The sequence below is a fragment of the Phocoena phocoena genome, chromosome 11 (genome assembly GCF_963924675.1).
Source record: "Phocoena phocoena chromosome 11, mPhoPho1.1, whole genome shotgun sequence".
Taxonomy (NCBI): domain Eukaryota; kingdom Metazoa; phylum Chordata; class Mammalia; order Artiodactyla; family Phocoenidae; genus Phocoena; species Phocoena phocoena.
This window is the reverse complement of record NC_089229.1, coordinates 193,787-219,975: the sequence shown is the minus strand read 5'-3', so window position 1 is coordinate 219,975 and position 26,189 is coordinate 193,787. Positions and strand designations below refer to the sequence as shown.

Here is a 26,189-nt window from a genome sequence, read left to right as displayed (position 1 = left end):
ATGAAAAGCAAAGGCTAAAGTCAAAGAAACAGATCCAACATGGAGTGAAAATTGGCTCTTCCCTGTTATGGATATACAAGTCCATGAAGTTAAGAGGACACCTAATTACCTCAATGCAAAAAGACCTTCTCCAAGACACATTATATTAAAATTGTCAAAAGTCAATAACAAAGAATTTTGAAGGTAGCTGGGGAAAAAAGGATGTTAACCTACATAGGAACCCCCATTAATTTATCAGCAGATTTCTCAGAAGAAACTCTACAGGCCAGGAGGGAGTGGAATGATATTCTCAAAGTACTGAAAGATATAAACTGTCACCCGAGAATACTTTATCCAGCAAAGTTATCATTCAGTATGAAGGGAAATAAAGACTTTCTGAGAAGAACAAGAGCTGAGGAAGTTCATTAATACTAGGCCTAATGGTTAAGCATCAAGTTTCCACTGTAGAGCTCAGGGAACTATATTCAATATCCTGTAATAAACCATAGTGGAAAAGAATATGAAAAAGAGTGTACTGATATATATGTATAACTGAGTCACTTTGCTGTACAGCAGAAATTAACACAACATTGTATTCGACTATACTTCAATTAAAAAAAACCCAAACAAACAACCCACTAGATCTGCCTTACAAGACATGTTGAAAGGAGCTCTTTTACCAGAAACCAAAAGGCTAAAGTACACAAAACTTCAAGTAAGGTGATAAATAGACATAATCAGAAAATTGCAACTCTTTATCAGAATAGGTTTTTAAACACTTTATTATAGCATAAATGTTAAAAGGGGGGAAAGAAGAAAAAAAACTATGGCTACTTCAATTTGGTAACAAACTCACAACATAAAAAGAGATAATTTGAGACAACAAAAACACAAAAGGGGAAGAGGAAAATGACAGAACCCATGTAGGTAAATGAAGATAAGTTGCTATCAGCAGAAAAAAGACCATTTTATCTCAGAAACATTTTATACAAACCTCATGATAACGACAAAACATAAATCTAGAGCAGAGACATGAAACAAAAAAGAGGAAACTGAGAAAAACATAAGAGAAAACCACCAAACCAAAATGGCAGATAGAAACACAAGAAAAAAGAAACAATGGAGTTGTAGAGCAACCAGAAAACAAGAAATAACCTGGCAATACTAAGTTCTCAGCTATCAATAATCACCCTAAATATAAATGGGTTGATGTCACCAATCAAAATACACAGAGTGGATTAAAAAATAAGACCCAACTAAAGCTTTCTCCAGGAGGCTCACCTCAGCTCTGAAGATACACATAGGCTCACAGTGAAGGAATGAAAGATGATGCTCCAAACAAATGGCAGCCAGAAGAAAGGGGGTGCAGCCATATTCATATCAGACAAAGTAGACTTCAAGCCGAAAAAGGTAACAAGACACAAAAATGGATAGTATATGATGATGAAGAAGGCTACTCATCAGAAGACATAACATTATTAATATATATGCACCTAACATGGGAGCACCAAAATACTTAAAACAAACATTAGCAGACCTAAAGGGAGAAATTGACAGTAACACAATGATGATAGGGGATTTTAACACCCACTTACATCAATGGATAGTTCACCCATACAGAAAGTCAACAAGGACACAGTGGCCTTAAATGAAACACTGGACCAGATGGATTTGATAGATTTGTACAGAACGTTCCATCCAAATGCAGCAGAAAACACATTCTTCTCAAGTGCACATGGAACTTTCTCAAGAACAGACCGTATGTTGAGACACAAAACAAGTGTCAATAAATTTAAGAAGATTGGAATCATATCAAGCAATTTTCCAATCCGACGGTTTGAAACTAGAAATCAACTACAAGAAGAAAGCTGGGAAGATCACAAATATGTGGAGGCTGACCAACATGCTACTGAACAACATTGGGTCAACGAAAAAAATCAAAGCAGACAAAGCAATACCTGAAGACAAATGAAAATAAGAATACAACATATCAAAATCTATAGGTAGTATAGTCATTTTCATAATATTGACTCTTCCAGTTCAAGAACATGGTATATCTCTCCATCTGTCTGTGTCATCTTTGATTTCTTTCATCAGTGTTTTATAGTTTTCTGAGTACAGGTCTTTTGCCTGCTCAGGTAGGTTTATTCCTAGGTATTTTATTCTTTTTGTTGCAATGGTAAATGAGATTATTTCCTTAATTTCTCTTTCTGATCTTTCATTGTTAGTGTATAGGGGTGCATGGTAGTGTATATATGTCAATCCTAATCTCCCAGTTTGTCCCACCCTCCCCTTCCCTCACTGTGTCCACATGCCTGCTCTCTATGTCTGTGTCTCTATTCCTTCCCTGGAAATAGATTCATCTGTACCATTTTTCTAGATTCCACATATATGCATTAATATATGATATTTGTTTTTCTCTTTCTGACTTACTTCACTCTATATGACAGAATCTAGGTCCATCCACATCTCTACAAATGACCCAATTTCATTCCTTTTTATGGCTGAGTAATATTCCATTGTATATAGGTACCACATCTTCTTTATACATTCATCTGTCATAATGAACACTGAGGTACATGTGTCATTTCGAATTATGGTTTTCTCAGGGTATATGCCCAGTAGTGGGATTGCTGGGTCATGTAGTAGTTCTAGTTTTAGTGTTTTAAGGAACCTCCATACTATTCTCCACAGTGGCTGTATCAGTTTACATTCCCACCAAGAGTGCAAGAGGGTTCCCTTTCTCCACACCCTCTCCAGCATTTGTTTTTTGTAGATTTTCTGATGATGCCCGTTCTAAATGGTGTGAGGTGATACCTCATTGTAGTTTTGATTTGCATTTCTCTAATAATTAGTGATGTTGAGCATCTTTTCATGTGCCTGTTGGCCATCTGTATGTCTTCTTTGGAGAAATGTCTATTTAGGTTCTGCCCAGTTTTTGATTGGGTTATTTGTTTTTTTGTAATTGAGCTGTATGAGCTGTTTGTATATTTTGGAGATTAATCCCTTGCCTGTTGCTTCATTTGTACATATTTTCTCCCATTCTGAGGGTTGTCTTTTTGTCTTGTTTATGGTTTCCTTTGCTCTGCAAAAGTTTTTAAGTTTAACTAGGTCCCATTTGTTTATCTTTATTTTTATTTTCATTACTCTAGGAGCTGGGTCGAAAAAGATCTTGTTGTGGTTTATGTCAAAGAATGTTTTTCCTAAATTTTCCTCTAAGAGTTTTATAGTGTCTGGTCTTACATTTAGGTCTTTAATCCATTTGGGGTTTATTTTTGTGTATGGTGTTAGGGAGTGTTCTAATTTCATTCCTTTACATGTAGCTGTCCAGTTTTCCCAGCACCGCTTATTGAAGAGGCTGTCTTTTCTCCATTGTATATCCTTTCCTCCTTTGTCATAGATTAGGTGACCATAGGTGCGTGGGTTTATCTCTGGGCTTTCTAGCCTGTACCATTGATCTATATTCCTGTTTTTGTGCCAGTACCACACTCTCTTGATTACTGTAGCTTTGTAGAATAGTCTGAAGTTGGGGAACCTGATTCCTCCAGCTCTGTTTTTCTTTCTCAAGATTGCTTTGGCTATTCAGGGTCTTTGACATATACACACTACCATGTGTAAAATAGATAGCTAGTGGGAACCTGCTGTATAGCACAGGGAGCTCAGCTCAGTGCTCTGTGAGTGCTCTCAGTGCTCTGTGAGCTCAGTGCTCTAGATGGGTGGGATGGCGGGTGGGAGGGAGGTCCAAGAGGGAGGGGATATATGTATATATATAGCTGATTCACTTCATTGTACAGCAGAAACTAACACATTGTAAAGCAATTATACTCCAATAAAAAAATTTTTTTTTAATCTATGGGGTGGGACTTCCCTTGTGGTCCAGTGGTAAAGAATCTGTCTTCCAATGCAGGGGACACATGTTGATCCCTGGTCGAGGAACTAAGATCCCACGTGCAGCAGGACAACTAAGTCCATGTGCTGCAACTACTGAGCCCACACGCTCTGGAGCCTGTGTGCCACAACTAGAGAGAAGAAACCCTCATGCCACAACTAGAGAGAAGCCTGAGTGCTGCAACAAAGAGCCCACGCACTGCGATGAAAATCCCATGTGTTGCATCTAAGACCTGACGCAGCCATAAGTAAATAAGTAAATAAATAAATAAATAAAGGAATTCTAAAACAATCTATGGGGTGCAGCAAAAACATAGTTTGTAGCAGTATAGGTCTACCTCAAGACACAGAAAAATCTCAAGTAAACAATCTAACTTTTCACTTAAAGGAACTAGAAAAAGAAGAACAAACAAAACCCAAAATCAGTAGAGGGAAGGAAATAATTAAGAGCAGAGCAGAAATAAATGAAGTAGAGACAAAAAGATAATAGTAAACACCAGTGAAACTAAGAGGTAGCTCTTTGGAAAGATAAACAAAGTTGACAAAGATCTATCCAGGCTCACTGAGAAAAAAAGAGGGAAGACTCTGATAAATAAAATCAGAAACGAAAGAGGAGAACTAATGGATACCTCAGAAATACAAAGGATTATGAGAGAGTATTGTGAATAGCTATGTGCCAACAAAGTAGACAACCTGGAAGAAATGGACAAATCATTGGAATCATACATCCTTCCAAGACTGAATCACGAAGAAATAGAAAATCTGAATCGGCTGATCACTACTGCAGAGATTTAAACAGTAATCAAAAAGCTCCCCCCAGAGGCTTCCCTGGTGGCGCAGTGGTTGAGAGTCCTCCTGCCGATGCAGGGGACGCGGGTTCGTGCCCCCGTCTGGGAGGATCCCGCGTGCCGCGGAACGGTTGGGCCTGTGAACCATGGCCGCTGGGTCTGCGCGTCCGGAGCCTGTGGTCCGCGGCGGGAGAGGCCACAACAGTGAGAGGACCGCGTACCGCTAAAAAAAAAAATCTCCCCCGAAACAAAAGTCCAGGAGCAGATGACTTCAAAGGTAAATGCTACCAAACATCCAAAGAATATTTAATACCTATTCATCTCAAACTACTCCAAAAAACTGAAGAGGCCGGAATGCTTCCTAACTCATTTTATAAGGCCAACATCACCCTGATTCCAAAACCAGGCAAAGACAGCACAAAAAAAGAAAATTACAGGCCAACATCTCTGATGAACACAGATTGAAAAATCCTCAACAAAACACTAGAAAACCCATGCAATAATACATTAAAAGGATCATACACCACGATCGAGTGGGACTTATCCCAGGGAGGGAAGGATGGTTCCATGTCCACAAATCAATCAATATGATACACCACATTAACAAAATGAAGGGTAAAGACCATATAATTATCTCAATAGATGCCGAAAAAGCATTTGACAAAAGATTCAACACCCATTTATGATACAAAAAAAAAAAAAAACTCTCAATAAAGTGAGCATAGAAGGAATGTACCTCAACATAACAAAGGCATATATGATGAGCCCACAGCTAACATCATACTAAATGGTGAAAAACTGAAAGCATTACCTCTAAAATCAGAAACAAGACAAGGATGCCCACTCTCCCGCTCTTATTCAGCACAGTATTGGAAAACCTATCCAGAGCAGTTAGGCAAGAAAAAGAAATTAAAGGCATCCAAATTGGAAAGGAAGAAGTAAAACTGCCACTATTTGCAGATGACATGATTTTATATATAGAAAACCCTAAAGACCCCACCAAAAAATATTAGAAATAATAAACAAATAGGGAGGAACAAGATAAGCGTAGGGGATTAAGAGGTACAAACTACTAGGTATAAAGTAAATAATCTACAAGGATCTACTGTACAGGGACTATAGCCAATATTTTATAATAACTATAAATAGAGTATAACCTTTAAAATCATGAATCACTATGTTGTACACCTGAAACTTATATAATATGTAAATCAGTATACCGCAATAAAAAAGAAATCAAATAAAATGGGGAAAATATATATTTCAGTGAAAACATTTCTGTGAAGGTGCAAGGAGTTTTAACTTTAGCTTCCTGATAATAAAGTGGGATTTTTTTTAATTTTCTAGAAAAAAAGAAATAATAAATACAGTAATCTTGTGGGGCACAAAATCAACACACAAAAATCTGTTGCATTTAGGGGATTCCCTGGATGTCCAGTGGTTAGGACTCTGTGCTTTTACTGCCAAGGCCCAGGTTTGATCCCTGGTTGGGGAAGTAAGAGCCCAGAAGCCACACGGCACTACCAAAAAAAAAAAAAAACAAAACCTATTGCATTTCTATATGCTAACAATAAGCTAACAGAAAGAGAAATTAAGAAAACAATTCCATTTCACTTATTTCTGTTTTTTCCTTCTAATTCATTGGTTCTTCTCCTCCCTTCCAGGCTTTTCCATTTAGTTTTTTTTTTTTTAATATTTATTTATTTATTTGGCTGTGTCAGGTCTTAGTTGCGGCATGCTGTTCTCCATTGAGGCATATGGGATCTTTCATTGCAACATGCAGGCTTCTCTCTAGTTGTGGCATGTGGGTTTTTCTCTCTCTAGTTGTGGTGCATGGGCTCCAGGGCACATGGGCTCTGTAGTTTGTGGCACGTGGGCTCTCTCACTGAGGTGCACAGGCTCAGTAGTTGTGGCGTGCAGGCTTAGTTACCCCACAGCATGTGGGATCTTAGTTCCCTGGCCAGGGATCGAACCTGTGTCCCCTGCATTGGTAGGAGGATTCTTTACCACTGGACCACCAGGGAAGTCCCTAGTTTATTTTTGTTTTTATGTTAAAATTCATCTCTTGAGACAGCCTGTAGTTGGGTCTCACTTTTTTATACAGTCTAACAATCTCTGCATTGTAATTTAAGTGTTTAGAAGATTTCCATTTAATGTAATTATTGACATTTTGGCTTTAAACCTACCATCTTGCTATTTGTCTTATATTTGTCCCATCTTACCTTTGTTTTATTTCTCTTCCTTTCTGCTTTCTTTTATATTAAACAAACATGTTTCAGAATTCCATTTTATCTCCACTCTTAGCTAACTAACTATATCTCTGTGATTTGTTTTTTTTTTTTTTTTTTGGCCATGCCACGCAGCATGCGAGATCTTAGTTCCCCCACCAGGGATTGAACCCATGCCCCCTGCATTGGAAGCATGGAGTCTTAACTACTGGACCTCCAGGGAAGTCCCTCTATGATTTTTAATGTGTATTCTCTTGAGTTTGTAGTATGCATTTTTAGATTATCATAGTTTACCCTCAAATAAAAATATAAGAACCTTACAACCGTGTATTTCCTATTCTCCCTCCCCCCAGTTTGTGTTGTTGTTGTTGTATGTTTTACTTACACATGTGTTTTAAACTCTACAGTACATTGCTGATTTTAAAAATGTATACAGTCAATTATATTTTAAAGAAATTCAAGCATGAGAAAAGTCTTTTAGGATTACCCTCAGTCCTCTTTATTCCTTTGTGTACACCCAAGTTCTCCTCAGATGTGTTTCATTCATTCTAAATAACTTATTTTAATATTCCTTGTATTGCAGATATGCTAGTGAAAAATTATCTCAGATTTTGTATGTCTGTTGTTGTCTTTATTTCACCTTCACTTTTTGGAGGATGTTTTCACTGCATGTAGAATACTAGGTTGAAAATGTTTTCCTTTTAGCAGTTTAAGGATGTCATTCCATTTATTATGGTTTACATTGTTTCTGATGAGAAATCAGCAAAAATTCTAATCCTTGTTTCCTGATATGCACGCATCTTTTTTTCTGGCTGTTTTTAATACTTTTTTTTGATCATAAATTTTCAGCAACTAGATTATTATATGTTTTGAATTAGTTTATTTTGTGTTTTTCCTGCTTGGGATTTGTTGAGTATTTTGGACCTGTGGGTTTATAGTTTTCAAAACATTTGGAAACATTTCAGCCATTATTTCTTTCAATGCTTTTGTGTGTGTGCTTACCCTTTGTGCGTGTCTCCAATTATATAGTTGTTAGACTGCTTGATATTTTCCCGGAGATCAATGAAGCTTGTTAATTTTTTTTCAATGTTTTTTCTCTCTGCTTCAATTTGGATAGTTTCTATTACTCTGTTTTCATGTTCACTTATCTTTTCTTCCTCAGTGTCTAACCCACTGTTAACCTCATCTAGTAAAATTTTCATTTCGTATACTGAATTTTCATCTCTCAAAATTCCATTTGATTCTTTTTTATGTCTTCCATTTCTTTGCTCATTGTGTTGATGTTTTCTATAAATCCATGAGTATAATTATAATAGTTGTTCTAAGTCCATGTCTATTAATTCCATGATTTCTGTCCTTTCTGATTCTGTTTTGACTGATTTTTTTCCTTCCAGATTTTTCCTGGTTCACTGCAGGTCTGGGATTCGTTGTTGTTGTTGTTGTTGCAGGACATAAGTGCTTGGATTTCATTATCCTCCTCTAAAGAGTATTGAAGTTGGTTTTGGAAGTCAGTTAAGTTTCTTGTGGATCCTTGATTCTTTTCAGGTTCATTTTAAAACTTTGTAAGCATCAGTCTAAAGTGGTCTTTACTCTGGGGTTAGTCTAGCCCTACTGAATGTGACAGTGTTCAATATGTCTCACCACTTAGCTATTGGATCTTGACCTTCCCCCAGTCCTACATGAGCTCTGGGAATTTTATAGTTTACAGTTTCCCAATAGCTTTTCTTTACGCAGCCTTATGGAATTTTATTCTACATAAGCACAACTGAGTATTTACTAAAACCTAGGGGGATCCTATTGTAGATTTCTGGAACTCTTTCCCTGAATTGATTCTTTTCCTCTAGTACTTTTATCTGAAAATTCCAAATACATCAGCCTCCTCAAACTCTGACATCTGTCTTCTAAACTCATCAAGACCGCCACACTCTAATTGGACCCTCTTCCCTACACTGAAGTCTGGAAATGCCTCCATTTGGAGAACCAGGGAAAACCAGGGCAATCATAGGCTTTATGTAATTTGCTTCCTTTCTCTCAGGGATCACAGTCCTATGCTGTCCTTTGTCCAATGTCTGAAAATAGTTGCTTCCAATATTTTGTTTACTTGTCTGGATTTTTCCCCCTTTGGCAGGTGGGCAAGTCCAATAGCTATTATTCCATAATGGCTGGAAGCCATTTAAAAAATCATAATTAATTGTTGAATGTTATAAAATTCACATTGACTACTGAAGCCCATGTGCCTAGAGCCCGTGCTCCACAACAAGAGAAGCCACCACAATGAGAAGCCCACACACCACAACGAAGAGTAACCCTGACTCGCCGCAGCTAGAGGAAACCTGTGCGCAGCAACAAAGACCCAACACAGCCAAAAATAAGAGTAAATAAACAAATAAATTTATTTTTTTAAAAATCACATTGCATGAGATGATCATGCAATTTTTCTCTCTTTGTCCATGAATGTGTTGAATTACCATTGAAAATGAAAGTGGGATGTTGCGACATTCTTGGATTTCTCTGTTAAACCCATGTGATCAGGATGCATTTACAAAAATAAACTGTTGAATTTCATTAGCTAATATTTTGTTGGGACTTTTGCACATGCTCATAAGAGAAATAGACATATAATTTATTAATTTTCTTGAGCTATTCTTATCATGTTGTAGCTTCATAAAATGAATGGAGATGTAATATGGTGAGCTACGTTCCTACATAGAATTTCCTGCTGAAAGTGGTTAAAAATCCAGGATGAACTATTTTCTAAAGAAGTGTTTTCTAAGATCATTGATGATCTAGTAAGAAAACAGGGACTAAATAAGACAGGGGCCCAGAGGGACAAGTGGAGCACTGCACATTGCTTTTGGTCAGGGCATTTGGTGAACCAAGAAAACTTGGATTTGGGATTTTATAGCCTATGCCATGTTGACTAGTGCTGCCCCACCACCAATTCATATCCACTGAGAACCTCAGAATGTGACTTTATTTAGGCATAGGGTATTTGCAGATGAAATTAGTTAATATAAGGTCATACTGGATTAGGTTGGTGACACCAGTCACCTAATCCAATGACTGGTGTCCTTGTAAGAAGGGGGAAATTTGGACACAGACAGAGAAACATAGGAGAGAAGGTCACGTGACAATGGAAGCAGAGATTAAAGTGATACATCCGCAAGCCGAGGAAAGCCAGCAACCACCAGAAGCTAGGAAAAGGCAAGAAAGAGCCCTTCCCTAGTGTCTTTGGAGAGAGCATGGCCTGCTGACTGTGCAGAGAACAGTCTGCTTGATTTTGAGCTTCTAGACTCCAGAACTGTGAGAGAATAAATTTCTGTTGTTTTAAGCCACCAAGTTAGTGGTATTTTTTATGGCAGCCCTAGGAAACTAATATGTAACCTTTGAGATGTAGAGAACAGATATAAAGCACAGAGTCCGCCCAGGAGGAGACCCCTAATAAGAGACCAACCCTCTACAAAGCTTAGACATTGAAAGGTTAAACCCCCCGTGTAGGGATGAAGTAGAGATACTCTCTGTCTTTCGAGGATTGTGAAGAAAATTGACAGCTTCGAATCTGGGGGCAAAGTGAAGTTGTGTGTGTGTGTGTGTGTGTGTGTGTGTGTGTGTGTGTGTGTGTGTGTGAGAGAGAGAGAGAGAGAGAGAGAGATGGAGACAGAGACAGAGAGACAGAGAGAGAGTTACAGAGGCAGAGACACAGAGACAGAGATGAGAAAGAGATGCTGAAAACTTAGAACAAGAAGCTGGTCCTCACATGGGTTGCAGCTCAAATTCATACAGTCAGGGTGGTCCAAGAAACCTCAGTGGGCATTAAATATATAATGATATCAGGTTTGTAATTCTGTAGGTGCCTGGTAGAAGCAAACGGAGATTCTCTCTGCAGGTACTCACTTTCTTCTTAGGCCTCAGAGTTTTCCATAAATACAATGCCAAGGCTAACAGGCACCTCTAAGTTAAAAAAGGTAATTAAACAGAAAGATAATGAGAAATCACGGCAGCAAGCCAGCAGTAACCACAGATAGCACGTTTCAAATAATGAAATTATCAAACAGATTATAAAATGCCTGTGTTCGATATAGTAATAAAAGGCAAGTTTGAAAATATGTGCAGAAACTAAAAACACTATAACGGATAATCAAGCAGCTTGAGAAGAATTTCCAAATGGAAGTTCTAAAATAAAAGTTTTAATTTAGTAAAAATGTTGATTGAATTTTAATTTTAACTAAATTTAAAACTCAGTATACAGCTTTAAGAGCAGATTATAAACAGTTAAAGACAGAGTTAGTGAACTAAAAGATAAATGTGAATAAATTAACTGAATATTGCCTGGAAGGACATAGAGATGGAAAACATGAAAGAAAGGTTAGGAAATATGGAGGCTTGAATGAGAAGGTCCATCCAGCATGAGTCTGTTGGAGTCCCAGAAGGAGGAGAGATGGAACGGAGCAGAGGCAATATTTGAAGAGATAATGGCTGTGAAATTTCTAAACTGATGAAAGAGAAATCATATAGTGAAGAAGCTCTGTGAACCTCAGCCAGAAAAAATAAATACACCACAGCTAGATACACTGCATCGAAACATCAGAACACCAAAGTCAGGGAGAGAAGTCCTAAATGCAGCTGGAGAGGAAATTACCTCAAGGAAGTGGCAAACAGAGAGGTGGCTTCTCATAGCAACAAGGGAATTCAGAGGAAGACACTGGGTGATGATGGAAATGAACTACCTGACCTAGAATCCAGTGAAAACAGCTTTCAGGAGATAGGGCAAAATAAAGACATTTTTAGACAAACTGAGAGTTTACCTCCCAAAGCTCTCAATAAGGAAAATTCTGAAGAATGTACTTCAGGCAAAAGGAGTCTTTTAAGACATTTATTTATTATTTTGAGGGAAGTTTTAACATTTTCATTTTATATACAAAGAGCTTGCATTGTTTCTGCATAGGGTAGATGTCCTCGATGACACATTCAAGGAAGTTCGCTTAGTCCAGCTTCATTTATGAAGCCAATATCCTTCTCATACTAGCAGAAACACTGGTGGCACATATTGAGGCCATATTTCCAGATCAGACCAGGCCGGTTTGAGCAGACATGGCAAAAGTGAGAGCCTTGCCGAATTTTCTCCGATGGCTCTGGTAGAGCTGCTGGTGACCCATCTTGCTTTCTTGGCTGCAACGAAGCAAAAAGCTAGACATTTAGATTTCAGAGATTGTTATTATTTCCTCGTAACAATCCCTTAAGAAAAAAGCTTCAAGTCCGATTCATTGTCATAATAGTTTTCCTCATTGGTAGAAATCTGTTTTCCAAAAGGTATAACTATTTGTAAGCATTCTTTCTTAAACCCAAAGAAGGACATTTTAACTGTCCTTTCCTTTAAGGCATAACAGTACTGAAAAACCCCATGGCTTTGGATCACTTATATGAAGAGATGAGAATATACCATTTATTTTTAACACGAGATTATGCTTGTTTGCTGTTGGAAATGATCCAGAAGAGAAGAACTTGATGATTCCAGAAAGGAGTTTAATTTAAAGCAAGGAACTTGAGCTGGCAATGAGAAAAGTGGGAGGATCGGGCTTCCCTGGTGGCGCAGTGGTTAAGAATCCGCCTGCCGACGCAGGGGACACGTGTTTGAGCCCTGGTCTGGGAAGATTCCATGAGCCGCGGAGCCACAACTACTGAGTCCACGCTCCTATAGCTCGTGCTCTGCAACAAGAGAAGCCACCACAATGAGAAGGCTGTGCACCGCAACTGAAGCGTAGCCTTCACTAGCCGCAACTAGAGAAAAGCCCGCACGCAGCAATGAAGACCAAATGCAGCCAAAAATAAATAAATAAAATAAACAAATTTATTTTTTTAAAAAGTGAATGTTAAAAAAAGAAGTGGGAGGGTCAATGGATTGGAGATCTGTGTTGCGTTTATAACATGGACCCCCAGTTCTTTGACACTCATCCCATTAAGAGGTGGATCTATGACTGCTCTCGTGAATCTGGATGGGATCGTGACTTTGACCAATAGGAAGCCATATGACTTCCAAGGCCAAATCAGAAAAGGCCATGCAGCTGACCCCTGGCCCTCCTAGTACAGTCACTCCGGGAGAAGCAAGCCATTATGTAAGAAGTCCAACTATCCTGAGACTGCCATGCTGGAGAGGTCAGGTGTAGGTGCTGGTTGACAGCCCCAGCTGAGCTCCCAGTCAACAGTACCAACTGTCAACTTTGCAAGTGAGCCATCTTCGACATCTAGCCCAGCTTACCTCCAGCTGTAACCAAAGTGCATGAGAAACCCCAGACAAGAGCTTCCCATTGGAGTCCTTCCCAAATTTATGACCCCCAATCTGTAAGCAGAGTAAAGTGGTCGTCTTAATTCTCTAAATTTGGTGGTAATTTGCTACACAGCAATAGTACCTGGAATAAGTTTCTTTATTTTTTCTCCCCTGGCCATGCTGTGCAGCTGGTGGGATCTTAGTTCCCCGATCAGGGATCGAACCTGGGCCCTTGACAGTGAGAGCACAGAGCCCTAACCACCGGACCGCTAGGGAATTCCCTGGAATAAGTTTCTTATGGAGTCAAAGAATTGTGAGTGTCATGGTAATACCATAAGAAAGCGAGAAAAATAGGAGGCAATCATCAGAGAATTGGAGGCTTAAAATCAAGAATCAGGAGGTGGTGAAGTTCCTGGTTTTGACAGTATTCCCAACAAGGTGTGGCTCGTAAGCTTTTCTTTCTTTTAAAAAATATTTATTTATTTATTTCGGCTGCGCCTGGCCTTAGCTGCAGCATGCAGGATCTTCACTGCAGAATGTGAACTCTTTAGTTATGGCATGAGGGATCTAGTTCCCTGACCAGGGATCGAACCCCAGCCCCCTGCACTGGGTGCACAGAGTCTTACCCACTGGACCACCAGGGAAGTCCCTCTTAAGCTTTTCATTTTTCAGTTTTAGCTATTGGCGTTTTTATTTTGTTTGTGATTTCGGTGCTATGTGAGTAGAGTAAAAGATAGAAGGTTTGCATTTATTTATTTTCTAATCTATGAGAAAATTGTCAGAAAGTATCCTCTGATGTCTTAGGATTCATCTGTCATGAGGATTGCTGAGAGTGTGTTGCTATTTCAGTTTTCCCACGTAAGTCCATTCGATTTTGTGTTTTGTACTAGGTGTACCATTAGTGGATCACAGACCATCAGACCTGATCAGGAGTCAAGGGTGTTGGATGGGTCATTTATGTGAATGTCCAAGTTAATCGGTTTGATGACAAGACTCGGGATAGAAAAGAAATCTGGGAAGTTTGGGTCACAACTCTTTGTGAGTCCAGCCCGGATCGGCACTCCTTGGGCAGCTGCCTCTGCCCAGCACTGATCAGCACCCGTCGGGGAAACAGCTCCTCCAGTCCCAGTCAGCACGTTTTAGGGAGAAATCTCCGTGGGCCCAATCAGCACCCTTTGTGGGACAGCTCCGACCAGCCCTGGTCAGCACCCAGACGTGGACAGCTCCTCCAGCTGCCCAGTCTCAGTCTGACTCACTCAGAGCCAGGCTTGGGACCCCAGCTCTTCTGATTCCTTGGGACGCCAGCGCAGCTCCTGGGGCTGCACCCACCACCCCACCAGGCCCCGTCCCATCCACTCCACACCCAAAGTCAGTTAACCAGAGGTGTGCGGACCGACTTCCCCACAGCAAGTTCCTCATTTAAACTCTCACCATACGAACTGATCCCCCATCCCCACTAATCCGCTTCTCACCTGCCCCCACCCCGAAAAAACCAAACCGCAACCCGCTTCTCCCCCAACCCGAGCCTCTTAGTCAAACCATCTTGTCTCCTCCAACCAGCTTCCCCGCAGTCCCCTTCGCCCTCCTCCCGGGTCCGCCCTCCTCCCCTCCTCCCCGGATCCTCCCTCCTCCCAGGTCCTCCCCTCCTCCCCTCCCCCCCGGCTCGCGCTGCCGCGGTGTCCTGGCGTCGAGGTGTGCTGGCGGCGGGGTGTCGCAGGGCGTGTCACGAGGTGACTTGGGGCGGGCTGAGGGCGGGCGGGAGGGAGCGACGAAGGGCGTGCGGGGCTGTCGCTCCGGGCACCCCTCCCCCGCCGCAGTCGGCGGACCTTTCCCCGGAGAAGATGGCGGATCGGGCGGAGATGTTTTCTCTTTCCACCTTTCACTCGCTGTCGCCGCCAGGCTGCAGGTACGCACTTGGGCGCCCCGGGCCTCGGCAGGCCCTTCCCTTCGTACAGCATCCCCTCTGACCCAGTCCCCAGACTTCTCCGACCCGACTCTGCCAACCCCCCCCCTCGTCGCTTTTGGGGGCCCAAGCCCCAGACCCCCCCCTCTGGTCCTGAGGCCCGTGGTTCCGGCTCCTCGCCCCCCGCCCCTCGGTTCCAGGTCTCCCCATTTTTGTCCTCCCCTTATGCCCGTCCTCCAGCCCCAGTGACCGCCCCCAACCCCAAAGTCCTGCTGGGATCCAGGGCTGCACCCAGCCTGAACAGCCGCCCCCCTCTAAGGTGGAGGTCCTCAGGGGTCGTGGGCGGAGCCTCTGAGGGGTGGGCTGCCTGCGCAGGACGCTGAGTACCCGCTCTGTGCTTGGCAGTGTCCTTTTGGCCTTGTTGGGCCTCTGGTGGAAGCCCGGCCTGGTCTGTAGGGCTCTGGGAGGGAGAGAGCCGAAATCAAGCCTGGGGCCTGGGGGAAGGGACTAGGGTGGGGAGAGGGCTGGACCTCTGGGTGTAGGCCTGCCTTCCGCAGGAGTGGGGGACAAACTGGCCAGATTCTGCTCCCGGAACAGCCTTCACCCCTCCCCCTCCTCCTGCTGCTGCAGCTTCAGCCCCCCCTCCCCCTTCTCCGCTCAGCCTGACTCCCCTGAGGCTGAGCCTGTGACCCAGAGGGGCCTGGAGCTGAGGGTAGAGGGGGGAGAGGCTGCTGGCTCTTTGCGGAAGGAGGGCCGGGAGGAGGGTTTGGGGGACAGGTGCCTCTTCTGAGCTGGTCGTGGCTCAAATTGAGGGGGAAATCCGCTGGAGAGCAGAGTTTGAGGTCCAAGATAATGGCAGGATGCAGGTCTGGGAGTTGGGGGCTCTGGAGATCACGGGGCCTAGAAGCTGGGGGGGGGGGTGTCTCTCTTGGCCCCTCCTTAGGACCAGTTCCTGGCCAGGGAGTCCAGGGTTGGTGGCTCTTTCAGGAGCCCTGTCCTTGCTCTCCTCTCCAGGCCTCCACAGGACATAAGTCTGGAAGAATTTGATGATGAAGATCTGTCTGAGATCACCGATGACTGTGGTCTGGGCCTCAGCTACGACTCGGACCATTGCGAGAAGGTGGGGAAGGGGCTGGGGGCAGAGAACTCTCTCAAGGGGGAGTCTCGCTTAGGTTATGCTTCGCAGTCTCGTGGGGGTTTAGGGTGGGTCTAAGCTCAGCCTTGAAACAAGAAATCCTCTGATTGCCCCCTCTCCCTTGGCCTCTCGACCCGGGGTCTTCCTTGATACCAGACCTCTCTTTTTCCGACAGAGGTCCACTGAGGACCTTCCCCATCAGTCCTCGCTTGACCCCCACCAGCTGGCTAGCTTGGGGGAGGGGAGATGTGTCTATGCTTTGGTGCCTCTGTGTACAGCTCACTTCCCAGAAAGATCTAACCCCTTCCAGCTGCCATCTCACCTCATCTCCTCCTTTGCCCTTTCCCCACCTCTCAGGCCTCCATCTGTCTGCCTCATGTCTCCAGCCCTGAAGTCTCCGCTGCCCATCTCCTCCTCCCCATTTCTTTACGTTTTTGTTTTCATTCAAGAACATTTCTGAGCAACTCCCATGTGGCAAGTGCTGGGGGCTTCCAGGTGCCTGGGAGGAGAGCAGGACACGTGTGGCTCTTGCCCTCAGGAGCTTATAACCTAGTAGGGGAGAAAGACATGAGAGAGGCAGTGGCTGCCTGAGTGTCAACGGCTGGATTCCAGTGAGGGGACAGAAGGTGCGACGAAGGGAACCCACCCAAGACTGAGGCCATCAGGGAGATTTTCCAGTGGAAGTGGCACACAACCGTGCCCTTAGGGAGGACTAGAAGGAACTGGCAGATGAGGGGGGTTGGAGGGAATGGAGGAGAGGCATTGCTGGTAAGGGATTAGTGGTCAGAGGCCCTGAGGTTGGTGAAGCCTGGTGCTGGCTGTCTTTACTTCATGCATTCATTTGATATTTACTGAGCTCTCACTGTGGGCCCGGTCCTGTTCTCGGTTGGGGGTGGGCTGTACCAGTGTCCAGTATGGACACGGTCCTGTCCTGGTGGGGCTTGCAGCTTGGTGGGGGAGACAGACCCGAAACTCTATGCGTTGTGTTAAAATGCTATGAAGGAAAAGTGCTGGTGTCAAATGTGACGGGGTTTGAGGGTGAGATGAGGCTGGCAGGTGGGTTGGGGCCACTTTTAGTATCTCTGTCACCCAGACTTAGGAGTTTGGGCTCTTACTTACCAAGAACTGTAGCGATCCTTATGTATCTTAAGCAGATTTTTTAAAAAGCTGCTCTGTTGGTGGAGAGCAGAGAGAACTGGAGGGAGGCATCTGTCCCTTGACTTATAGCTTCCTGCTTTCCCCTTTCCTGGCGCCTGGGACCCAAGTCACCATCCCACACTGGCCCAGCTCTGCCCTGGCCTTCTTCCCTGCAGGACAGCCTTTCCCTGGGGCGTTCGGAGCAGCCGCACCCCATCTGCTCCTTCCAGGATGACTTCCAGGAGTTTGAGATGATCGATGACAATGAAGAGGAGGAGGACGACGAGGAGGAAGAGGAAGAGGAAGAGGAGGAAGCAGAGGGGGAGGTTGAGGGGGGAGGCCCTGGCTCAGCAGCCCGCGCCCGGCAGCCCCTGATCCCCTCGCCCTCCCTGGAGGAGCCCCACAAGCACCGGCCCACCACGCTCCACCTGACGACGCTGGGAGCCCAGGTGAGCCGGCACCCAGACCCGCAGCTATCCGTGGTTCCCAGCATCCGGGACTGGTCCCCCGCGGCAGCCTGTCCCCCCACCTACCCCTGAGAGCTGGGGCCCCTCCTCAGCGCTGCTCTCCTCCCCCCGCCCCTCCCCTCCTCCCCAGGACTCCCTGAACAACAATGGAGGGTTTGCTCCAGGGCCTCCAGCCTCCAGGCAGGAAACAGTGCTGTGCCCACCGGCCCAGGAGCCCCTCAGAGGTGAGCTGGGCAGTGGTGGGCGGGGTTACGCCGGAGGCGAGGGAGGGAGGAGTGGGGGAGGTGGGCTGGCTGACCCAACCCCGTGCTCCGCAGAGCCGCCCGCCCCCCTCCCGCCCACGGACAGAAGCCCCTGCGGGGCGCAGTCACCTGTGCATCCGGGTTGCGACTCCGAAGGCAACCAGCCCGCAAGGCCCCTGGCGCCAGGTGGGGCCTCGCCCTCCTCGGATCCCGGCATCGAGGCCGACCTGGGGAGCGGCTCCAGCGGAGGCCGCGGGGGTCGGCGCAGCAGCCAGGAGCTGTCGTCGCCGGGCTCCGACTCTGAGGACGCGGGCGGCGCGCGCCTGGGGCGCATGATTTCCTCCATCTCAGAGACAGAGCTGGAGCGGAGCAGCGACGACGGCGGCAGCAGCAGCGGCCGCTCCTCGCACCTCACCAACTCCATCGAGGAGGCCTCATCGCCGGCCTCGGAGCCCGAGCCCGAGCCACCGTGCGAGCCCCCGCGCCGCCCCGCCTTCCTGCCCGTGGGCCCCGACGACACCAACAGCGAGTACGAGTCTGGGTCCGAGTCTGAGCCGGACCTCAGCGAGGACGCCGACTCGCCCTGGCTGCTCAGCAACCTCGTGAGCCGCATGATCTCCGAGGGCTCCTCGCCCATCCGCTGCCCTGGCCAGTGCCTGTCTCCTGCGCCGCGTCCTGCCGGGGAGTGTGCGTCGCCCGCCGGCGAGGCTCCCGAGGCGGCGGCGGGGCCGGGCGTGGAGCTGGTGGACATGGAGACGCTGTGTGGGCCGCCGCCCCCCGAGCCCTCCGCCCCTCGGCCCGGCCCCGCGCAGCCCGGGCCCTGCCTCTTCCTCAGCAACCCCACGCGCGACACCATCACGCCCCTGTGGGCCGCTCCGGGTCGCCCTGCCCGCCCGGGCCGCGCCTGCTCTGCCGCTTGCTCGGAGGAGGACGACGAGGATGAAGAGGAGGAGGACGAAGCCGAGCCCGAGGCAGCGCCCCCCGGGGGCCGGGGCACGGGCGCCACGGCGCCGGACGCCTCGCTGGTGTACGATGCGGTCAAGTACACGCTGGTGGTGGACGAGCACACGCAGCTGGAGCTGGTGAGCCTGCGGCGCTGCGCGCGCCTGGGCGAGGACAGCGGGGACAGCGGTGGCGAGGCCAGCGAGGAAGAGGCGGGAGCCGCACTGCTGGGCCGTGATCGGGGCTCCGGGGCTGCCTCCCCGGACAGCCCTGACCTCACCTTCTCCAAGAAGTTCCTCAATGTCTTTGTCAACAGCACCTCCCGATCTTCCAGTGAGTGGGAGGTGGGGAAAGGGGGTGGCCCCGGGGGAGCAGGCTGGCTCCTTGGCCCCAGGGCTTCCCCCAGGCCCCCGTAGGGTAGGGTGGGGTGGGGAGTTGCCTGGGGAAGGCTGCTCTGTCTCCAGCGCCCGCCCGGTGAGCTACTTCTCCCTCCCTCGGTGACTGAGGACAACCCACACCAGACCGTTGAGGGGAGGGGAGCTCCGCGGGGCCATCAAGTATTTCTCTTCCTGCCCCTCCCCTGAGCCTTGGTCTCTTTTGTTTCTGTCTCTCAGGCACCGAGTCTTTCGGCCTTTTTTCCTGCCTGGTCAATGGCGAGGAGAGAGAGCAAACCCATCGGGCTGTCTTCAGGTACAGCTTCTCCCCCTCGCTGCTAGCGACGCTCCATCTGAGCCTGCAGACGCTATGGGACACTGGTGGACACAACCCAACCGTTCCTGCCCCTGCCCCCGTGACCTCCTACCTCTGACCTGACCTCAGGTTCATTCCCCGCCATCCCGACGAGCTTGAGCTGGATGTGGACGACCCGGTCCTGGTGGAGGCCGAGGAGGACGACTTCTGGTTCCGTGGCTTCAACATGCGCACGGGGGAGCGTGGCGTCTTCCCCGCCTTCTATGCCCACGCGGTGCCCGGCCCGGCCAAGGACCTGCTGGGTGAGGCCCCTTCCCCAAGGGGCGTCTTGTCATCCGAGGTCCTCTCTTGCTCACCTGACCTAGGCCCCTGTGATCTCCCAGGGAGCAAGCGGGGTCCCTGCTGGGTGGAGCGCTTTGACGTGCAGTTCCTGGGCTCTGTGGAGGTGCCCTGTCACCAGGGCAATGGCATCCTGTGTGCAGCCATGCAGAAGGTCAGTCTGGAGGTGGGGGCCCCTGAGCCCTGCAGGCTGGCACAGCCCTTGGAGGCCCCAGGCCTCCGCCCTCTTCCACGGAGGGTTCCAGGATGCTTGGGGGCCTCAGGGCCCGGGCCCCCCCCAGCCCCTATTCAGAGGCCTGGCAGACAGGCCTCGGGCAGCGCTCAGCAGCTGTTCCCCGTCACCTTCCCGCCGGCCCCTCCCCCTCCTTCAGCCCATCCTATTCGTGTCTGAAAAGCAAGACCAGCTCTCACAGACCCTTCCCTGGAAGTTATTTGCACACTCGTTATTCACTCAGTGGACACTCGGTGAGGGCCGGCCCGTCTGCTGGGCCTGTGGGCGAGCGGGGGTGGGGCAGCAGGGCAGCAGCACGGCTCTGCGCCTGAGAGCCCGCGTCCAGCGCACGAGACGGGCAGTGAGCAGGCCGGGGTTGCTGGGGCCGCAGTCCTGGGGAGGGGCGGAAGGCAGACGAGGCAGGCCGTCCTGAGGCTGAGGAGAGGCCAAGGCCACGCTCACATCTTCCCGAATCGCTGCCAGGAGTCTTCAAACCTAATCGACAGCGTCCCGCCAAGAGGGAGAGATACCCTCGTAGGCCCTGGAGACCCTTTTCTCCCCTAACTTCTTCTGCAGATCGCCACTGCCCGGAAACTGACCGTCCACCTGCGTCCTCCTGCCTCCTGTGACCTTGAGATTTCTCTTCGGGGGGTCAAGCTGAGTCTAAGTGGAGGACCTGAGGTGGGGTGTGGGGGCCTGAGGCACAGGGGACGGTGGGAGGGGTGAGGCAAGGGGGTCAGACTGAGGCGCGTCCAGCAGGGGTGGCCGGAGTGGCCCTGGGCTGCTCTAACGTGGCCCTCTCCTGCCACCTCTGCTCTAGTTCCAGCACTGCAGCCACTTCTTCCAGATGAAGAACATCTCGTTCTGCGGCTGCCACCCCCGCAACAGCTGGTACGAGACTCACCCATCCCCTGGTCCCCTCAAACCCTGAGGGCTGCGCATTCACCATCCCACCCTCTCACCCGCACCCACTTGGCTCCAGGAGTTGAGTCCCCACATGGCGCCCACTCTGTTCTGGGTCCAGGACACCTGGATCAGACAGGCTCCCATCTGGTCTGGGTGGGGAGACAGACACACAGACAAGTGAGTGCTCGAAGCACTCGTGGGACTCTGGTGGACGTGCGCATGGGGCTGCAGTGAGCAGACCTGCAGGGAGGCGGGCAAATTCTCCTGGGACTTAGCGGGGTGGCTGAAGACCACTCTACAAACCTTGAAAGGCAAGTGGGTGACAGGGTGGATCTTCTTGGCAGGGAGCCAGCTGAGCCAGGGCTGTGGGCAAGGGGCACTAGGGGCTCTTTGGGGGCAGCTGGGTAAGGCTGGAGGGACACTAAGAGCACCTGTGTCCTTTTGACTATGCCAGGGAGCTCTGTGTCCTTTTGACTATGCCAGGGAGCTTATGCTTAATCCCATTGGCGATGAGGTCATGGGGTGACACGGTCAGGTTGACAGGCTGCCTCTGGCTGCTGTGCAGAGTGGAAGGACCCAAGTGCTGCTGGCAGGAGACCAGGTGGCTGCCGAGGTTATCCAGGTGCTGTGACCTAGTGGCATTTAGGAGGTGGGCAGGCAAGACCTGAGTTGATTGGATGTAGAGGCTGACCTGGAGAGAGAATCAAGGGTGGCCTGGGTGTTGAGCAGTTAGTAACCCACGCGCCAAGAGAAGAGGCCTGGAGTGAGTGGGCCTCACAGGCTGGCGATGCAGTGTTCAATCCAGAGGCAGTGAGGGTGAAGTGGCCGTTGCTACGTGGTCTGGAGTGTGGAAAGGAGACCTGGGGGGAGGTACGTTCGGAGCCGGTAGGTAACTTCGGCCGTGGGGCAGACAGGATAGCCAGGCAGAGAGAGAAGAGATGGGAGCGAAAGGGAAGCATAACCAGCAGATGGAGGGCTACAGCCTTCCTGCCCAGCCGGCCTCCTGTGCACAGGATGCCAGTGCCCTAGATGAAGCGACAGGAGGAGCTAACCTGTGACGCAGACAGGGCCAAGCAGAGGCTCCGAAGGGCCCAGTGGTATTTGAGGAAGCAGGTCCTCAGGTCCTCAGGGGAGGCAGGATGTGGGAAGGACACACTGCTGCTGGGGCTGAGGCTTGTGACAGATACTGAGGCCGGCATGTGTGTCACCTGGACACTTGTGGTAAGAGTGAGGGGCGCTCTGTCTGCTGGCTGGGCGATGGTGTCCACCCTCAGCCGGGTCAGAGCCCAGTTTGGTTTCTCCCTTGAGAGGGAGGTGGTTTGATGGGATCACAGTTTAGATGCTGCTCTGAGGGGTGGAGGGCCAGGGCTCAGAACAGGCGGCAGGCCAGATCTGGCACCATGAGGACCAGTGTGCACGGTGGCCCACACGGACAGTGGGCTGAGGGTGGCACACCTGAGAGAGGAAGGACAGCAGAGGGAAACTGTGGGTGCCACAGGCTCAGGCGTCCAGGCCAGACGCTGACCCGGATGCAGTTCCATGGCCAGGAACCGGCCCAGACTTTCCTGGTACATGTTACTGCAGAGCTCAGCCCAGTCCGCACAGTGAGGGGCCACAAGGAGCCAATGTCGGGCATCTCGCTGTGAAGCGGGCTGGATTAGGCACGTGCTGGGCCCACTGTCCGGATAAGGTGGGAGCATGTGACGTGTGAGATCACGGGTGGCTGAGAGCACCCCCAGGGCGCCACAGACGGGCTGCGTTTCCGACGCCCTCATCTAGAGGCCCAGCGCGCAGGGCCATTGTGAGGTTTGTGGGAGCTAATGACATAAAGAGCTTTGCTGAGGACGGTGCCTGGCACTCCCCGTGAATGGGATCATCTGAGCGTGGCATTCAAGATAAGGCCGTGACGTGTTCGTGGCCAACGTGAGCACGTTGTCCCAGCGATGATGCTGCCGTGTGGATTCCCATCTGGTGGAACCGCAAAACCCTAATCCCACCTGACGTGGGCTGCATTAGCCACGGTCGGGGGGTGGGTCTCAGCCCTCCTGCTGCAGGATTCTGGCAGTTCCTCCCTCTGGACAACAATTTTTATTAATGTCTTGATGAGAAGAAGGGCAGATTCAGGAAAGGCATACGTGGAACAGAGCTGGGGCGACAGAGCCAGGGTACAAGCTTCTTCAGAAAGACTGTTTTACATGTCAGGGCCCATGCCGAGCCCCACATCAGAGCCCGGAAAACAGCTGTGGGTTTGCAGGACCAGAGGTGGGACTGGGCAGGCTCAGGGTGTCAGGTGACATGACAGGGAAGAGTCAGCTGAGATGTGGTGCCCAGAAGACGGGGAGGCCTTGCTCTGTGGTCCAGGGGCAGGCTTTGGGTGGGGGTGGGGGGCACAGAGGCAGCTGGCACTGTCTTGGGAGAAGGAAGATGCAGTGGGACACCCTTGTGGACAGATGAGCATAGATCGCTAACTTCTCACAGATGCCCAGCGCTGTGCTTTGACGAGGACCCAGAAAGGGGCCTCGAATCTTGAAATCATGTGACCCGCACATTCCCCAGCCCCACACGCCCTCCCTGAGCCCTCTGTCCCTGGCTCTTCTCCCCGATCCCTGGGGGCTGAGGGGTGGACCCGGGGGCGTCCCGTGTGCTCACCGCCGCTCTCCCCGCAGCTATTTTGGCTTCATCACCAAACACCCGCTGCTGAGCCGTTTTGCCTGCCACGTTTTCGTCTCCCAGGAGTCGATGAGGCCCGTGGCCCAGAGTGTGGGGTGAGTGGGTCCGGAGGGTGGGTTGCAGGATTAGAGCTGGGCCAGCGTGGAGTGACGGCTGGGACTGGAGTGGGGATGCAGAACCGGTGCAGCGGTTCCCCGGGTAGGGGGGGCGGTGAGCAGACTGGGAGGAGGGATGGAGATGAAGTTTGGGGAGACAGGGGAGGGGAAGGGAGGGAAGGCCAGATGACAGTGGTGGTGGTGGAGGGTTGGGAAGGTGGTGGGCAGAACGCTTGGGGCAGGAGCGTGGAGGGGAGTCCTGGGCGTGGGAACGGCACGGGCACACTGACCACGGGGCTGGGGGTGGGAAGGCAGCATTGAGGTTAGACCGTAAGGAAATGGGGCCGGGCCAGGAGGGCTGAGGGACGAAGCTGGGGGCGGGGCATGGGCAGGCCCAGGTGGGCGGGCCTGGGGAGCCTGGGGCTGAGGCCGCTCTCTCCCCCAGCCGCGCCTTCCTGGAGTACTACCAGCGGCACCTGGAGTACGCCTGCCCCACAGAGGACATCTACCTGGAGTAGCCACCCGCCGCTCTCCCGCTCCGGGAGCGGCTGGGGCTGGGGGCATCTCATGCGGCCACCTCGACTTTGGCAAGGACTGGACTGGGGGCACATGGGACCTAGCATCTGGCGAGTCTCCGGGCTGTGCTGGGAACTCTCCTCCTTGCTCCCCAGGGGCTGCTGAAGCGTGGAGCCTGCACCTTCGCTACCCCTGATCTGTTCTCTCTGTGTCGCCCTGGCCTGCCCTTGGCCTCCCTCTTCTCTCCTCCTGTCTGTCTCTGCTCCTCTGTGCCTGCAAACTCTTGCCCTCTGCTCTTTACTTTGGGGTCAGAATTGGGAGGGGCGTGTGGAGGGAGCTCCCAGGTGATCCCCTCTTGCTTTTCCCGTGTGATTTATAAAGGAATTTTAATTTTTATAGTGAATATCAAGGGGTCATATCCCATCCTCACCATAGGGACAAAGAGAGGGACCCCCCCCCATAGTGCCCCACGAGGAGCTCAGGGGTGAGCAGGGAGGGGTTCCCCAGTAGGGCCCTGCGGGAGACTAGGAGTCGTGGTCACCCCAAGCCCCAGACGCTGCTAGGAGGAGGGGGCCCCGGCCCAGGCCCCGGCCACACCAGCATCTGCTATGCCGCTGCAAGCACTCCCCGCAGTCCAGCACCTCAATAAACTCTCTGCTTCGTGTGACCTTGGCTGTTTCTGGGGTGGGGGGGAGCAGATAAGGGGCCAGGGGCCCAGGCACTGTCCATGGCAGTGGGGACCAAGACCCCAGGGTGATGGAATCCGGAGACCCCTTCACTGCTCTCTGAAATCACGCTGGTGTCCCTGTGCGGCGCGCAGCGGGTGCTCTGCAAATACACTTGCTTGGCCAGCGAGGAAGCTGAGGCCAGAGAGAAAGGTCACGCAGCGTGTGTCATTTCCGCTGCACTGGAGCGCCAGGCCGGGAGGTGTGTGCGTGCTTATGTGTGGGCCTGGACGCTTGTGAGTGTGTGTGTGAGACAGAGAGCAGGCGCCAGTCTGCTTAGACCTTAAGATTAGTGTTTTTAAAATTCTCCACAGAAAGCCAGAAGAAAAGAGGTGACTGTCACATGCCCTAGGTGATTACAGATGGTACCTCCTGGAGAAAGGGCTTCCCTGGCCCCAGTGAGCCCCAGCTCTCAAGTGCTGAGGTCAGCATGGTGGTCAGTGCCTTTCTGAGGGTGGGCCTGCCCCCCGCCCTAACCCCCCGAGCCCAGGATGCCAGCAGCTCCAGGAAGACAACAGGTGAAGGTTAAGAAATGAGAGTGAGAAAGGCCAGTGTAGACAAGTTCAGTACATGAAGCTTGAAAACCACTGTCTATAGAAATCACACACCTCTACTCAAATTAATTTAAGGGCAACCGGCAAACAGAAAACATAGTCACGGGTTACGAATCGGTAAGTGGCCGCCCTTCGGCATTTGGGTAGCCCCGGCGCAGGCCGGGTCCCCGACCCTGCAAGAAGACCGACGCAGCAGAACATCTACGAGAAAACTTTCCTGATTACAGTAGAACGAGGCAGGCAGAGAGCCCCTGGACGCGCACCTCTGCCCCGCAGCCTGGGGGGCGTGACTCTCAGGTCCCTGTGGCTGCACCCCGCCCGCTGTTCCCTTCACTCTCTGTCAGGTGGAAATTTGACCCCCCATCTCGGGGGAGGCTCCATTTGCCCGGCCCCCACTCCGCCCCTGTTGGGCTCAGTCCCTCCCTCCAACTCATCTCCTCACGTCTCTGCATCCATACCTTTCCCTTCCTGTGGTGGCCCTTTGGGACAGCAGCCGGACACGCTTGGGC

General features: G+C 49.9%; 1 protein-coding gene and 1 pseudogene across 1 annotated transcript; one reads left to right on the top strand and one right to left on the bottom strand.

Moving 5' to 3' along the window:
- Positions 1-11,851: 11,851 nt before the first annotated feature.
- On the bottom strand, positions 11,852-12,039 carry LOC136130685 (small ribosomal subunit protein uS14-like; annotated as a pseudogene).
- Positions 12,040-14,989: 2,950 nt separating this feature from the next.
- On the top strand, positions 14,990-25,068 carry MAPK8IP2 (mitogen-activated protein kinase 8 interacting protein 2). Its single transcript, XM_065887125.1, has 12 exons — positions 14,990-15,054; positions 16,066-16,171; positions 17,500-17,772; positions 17,921-18,014; positions 18,108-19,307; positions 19,589-19,664; positions 19,794-19,966; positions 20,048-20,157; positions 20,791-20,895; positions 21,035-21,105; positions 23,787-23,885; positions 24,331-25,068. The coding sequence occupies exons 1-12, from the start codon at positions 14,990-14,992 to the stop codon at positions 24,401-24,403; spliced, it is 2,445 nt and encodes an 814-aa protein (XP_065743197.1). The 3' UTR covers positions 24,404-25,068.
- The last annotated feature ends 1,121 nt before the right edge of the window (positions 25,069-26,189 follow it).

Coding starts and splice junctions, on each gene's coding strand:
- MAPK8IP2 (XM_065887125.1), top strand. CDS start 14,990: ATGGCGGATCGGGCGGAGATGTTTTCTCTTTCCACCTTTCACTCGCTG. Junction 16,172..17,499: donor ACTCGGACCATTGCGAGAAG/GTGGGGAAGGGG, acceptor TCTTCCCTGCAG/GACAGCCTTTCCCTGGGGCG. Junction 19,967..20,047: donor CCCGGCCAAGGACCTGCTGG/GTGAGGCCCCTT, acceptor GTGATCTCCCAG/GGAGCAAGCGGGGTCCCTGC.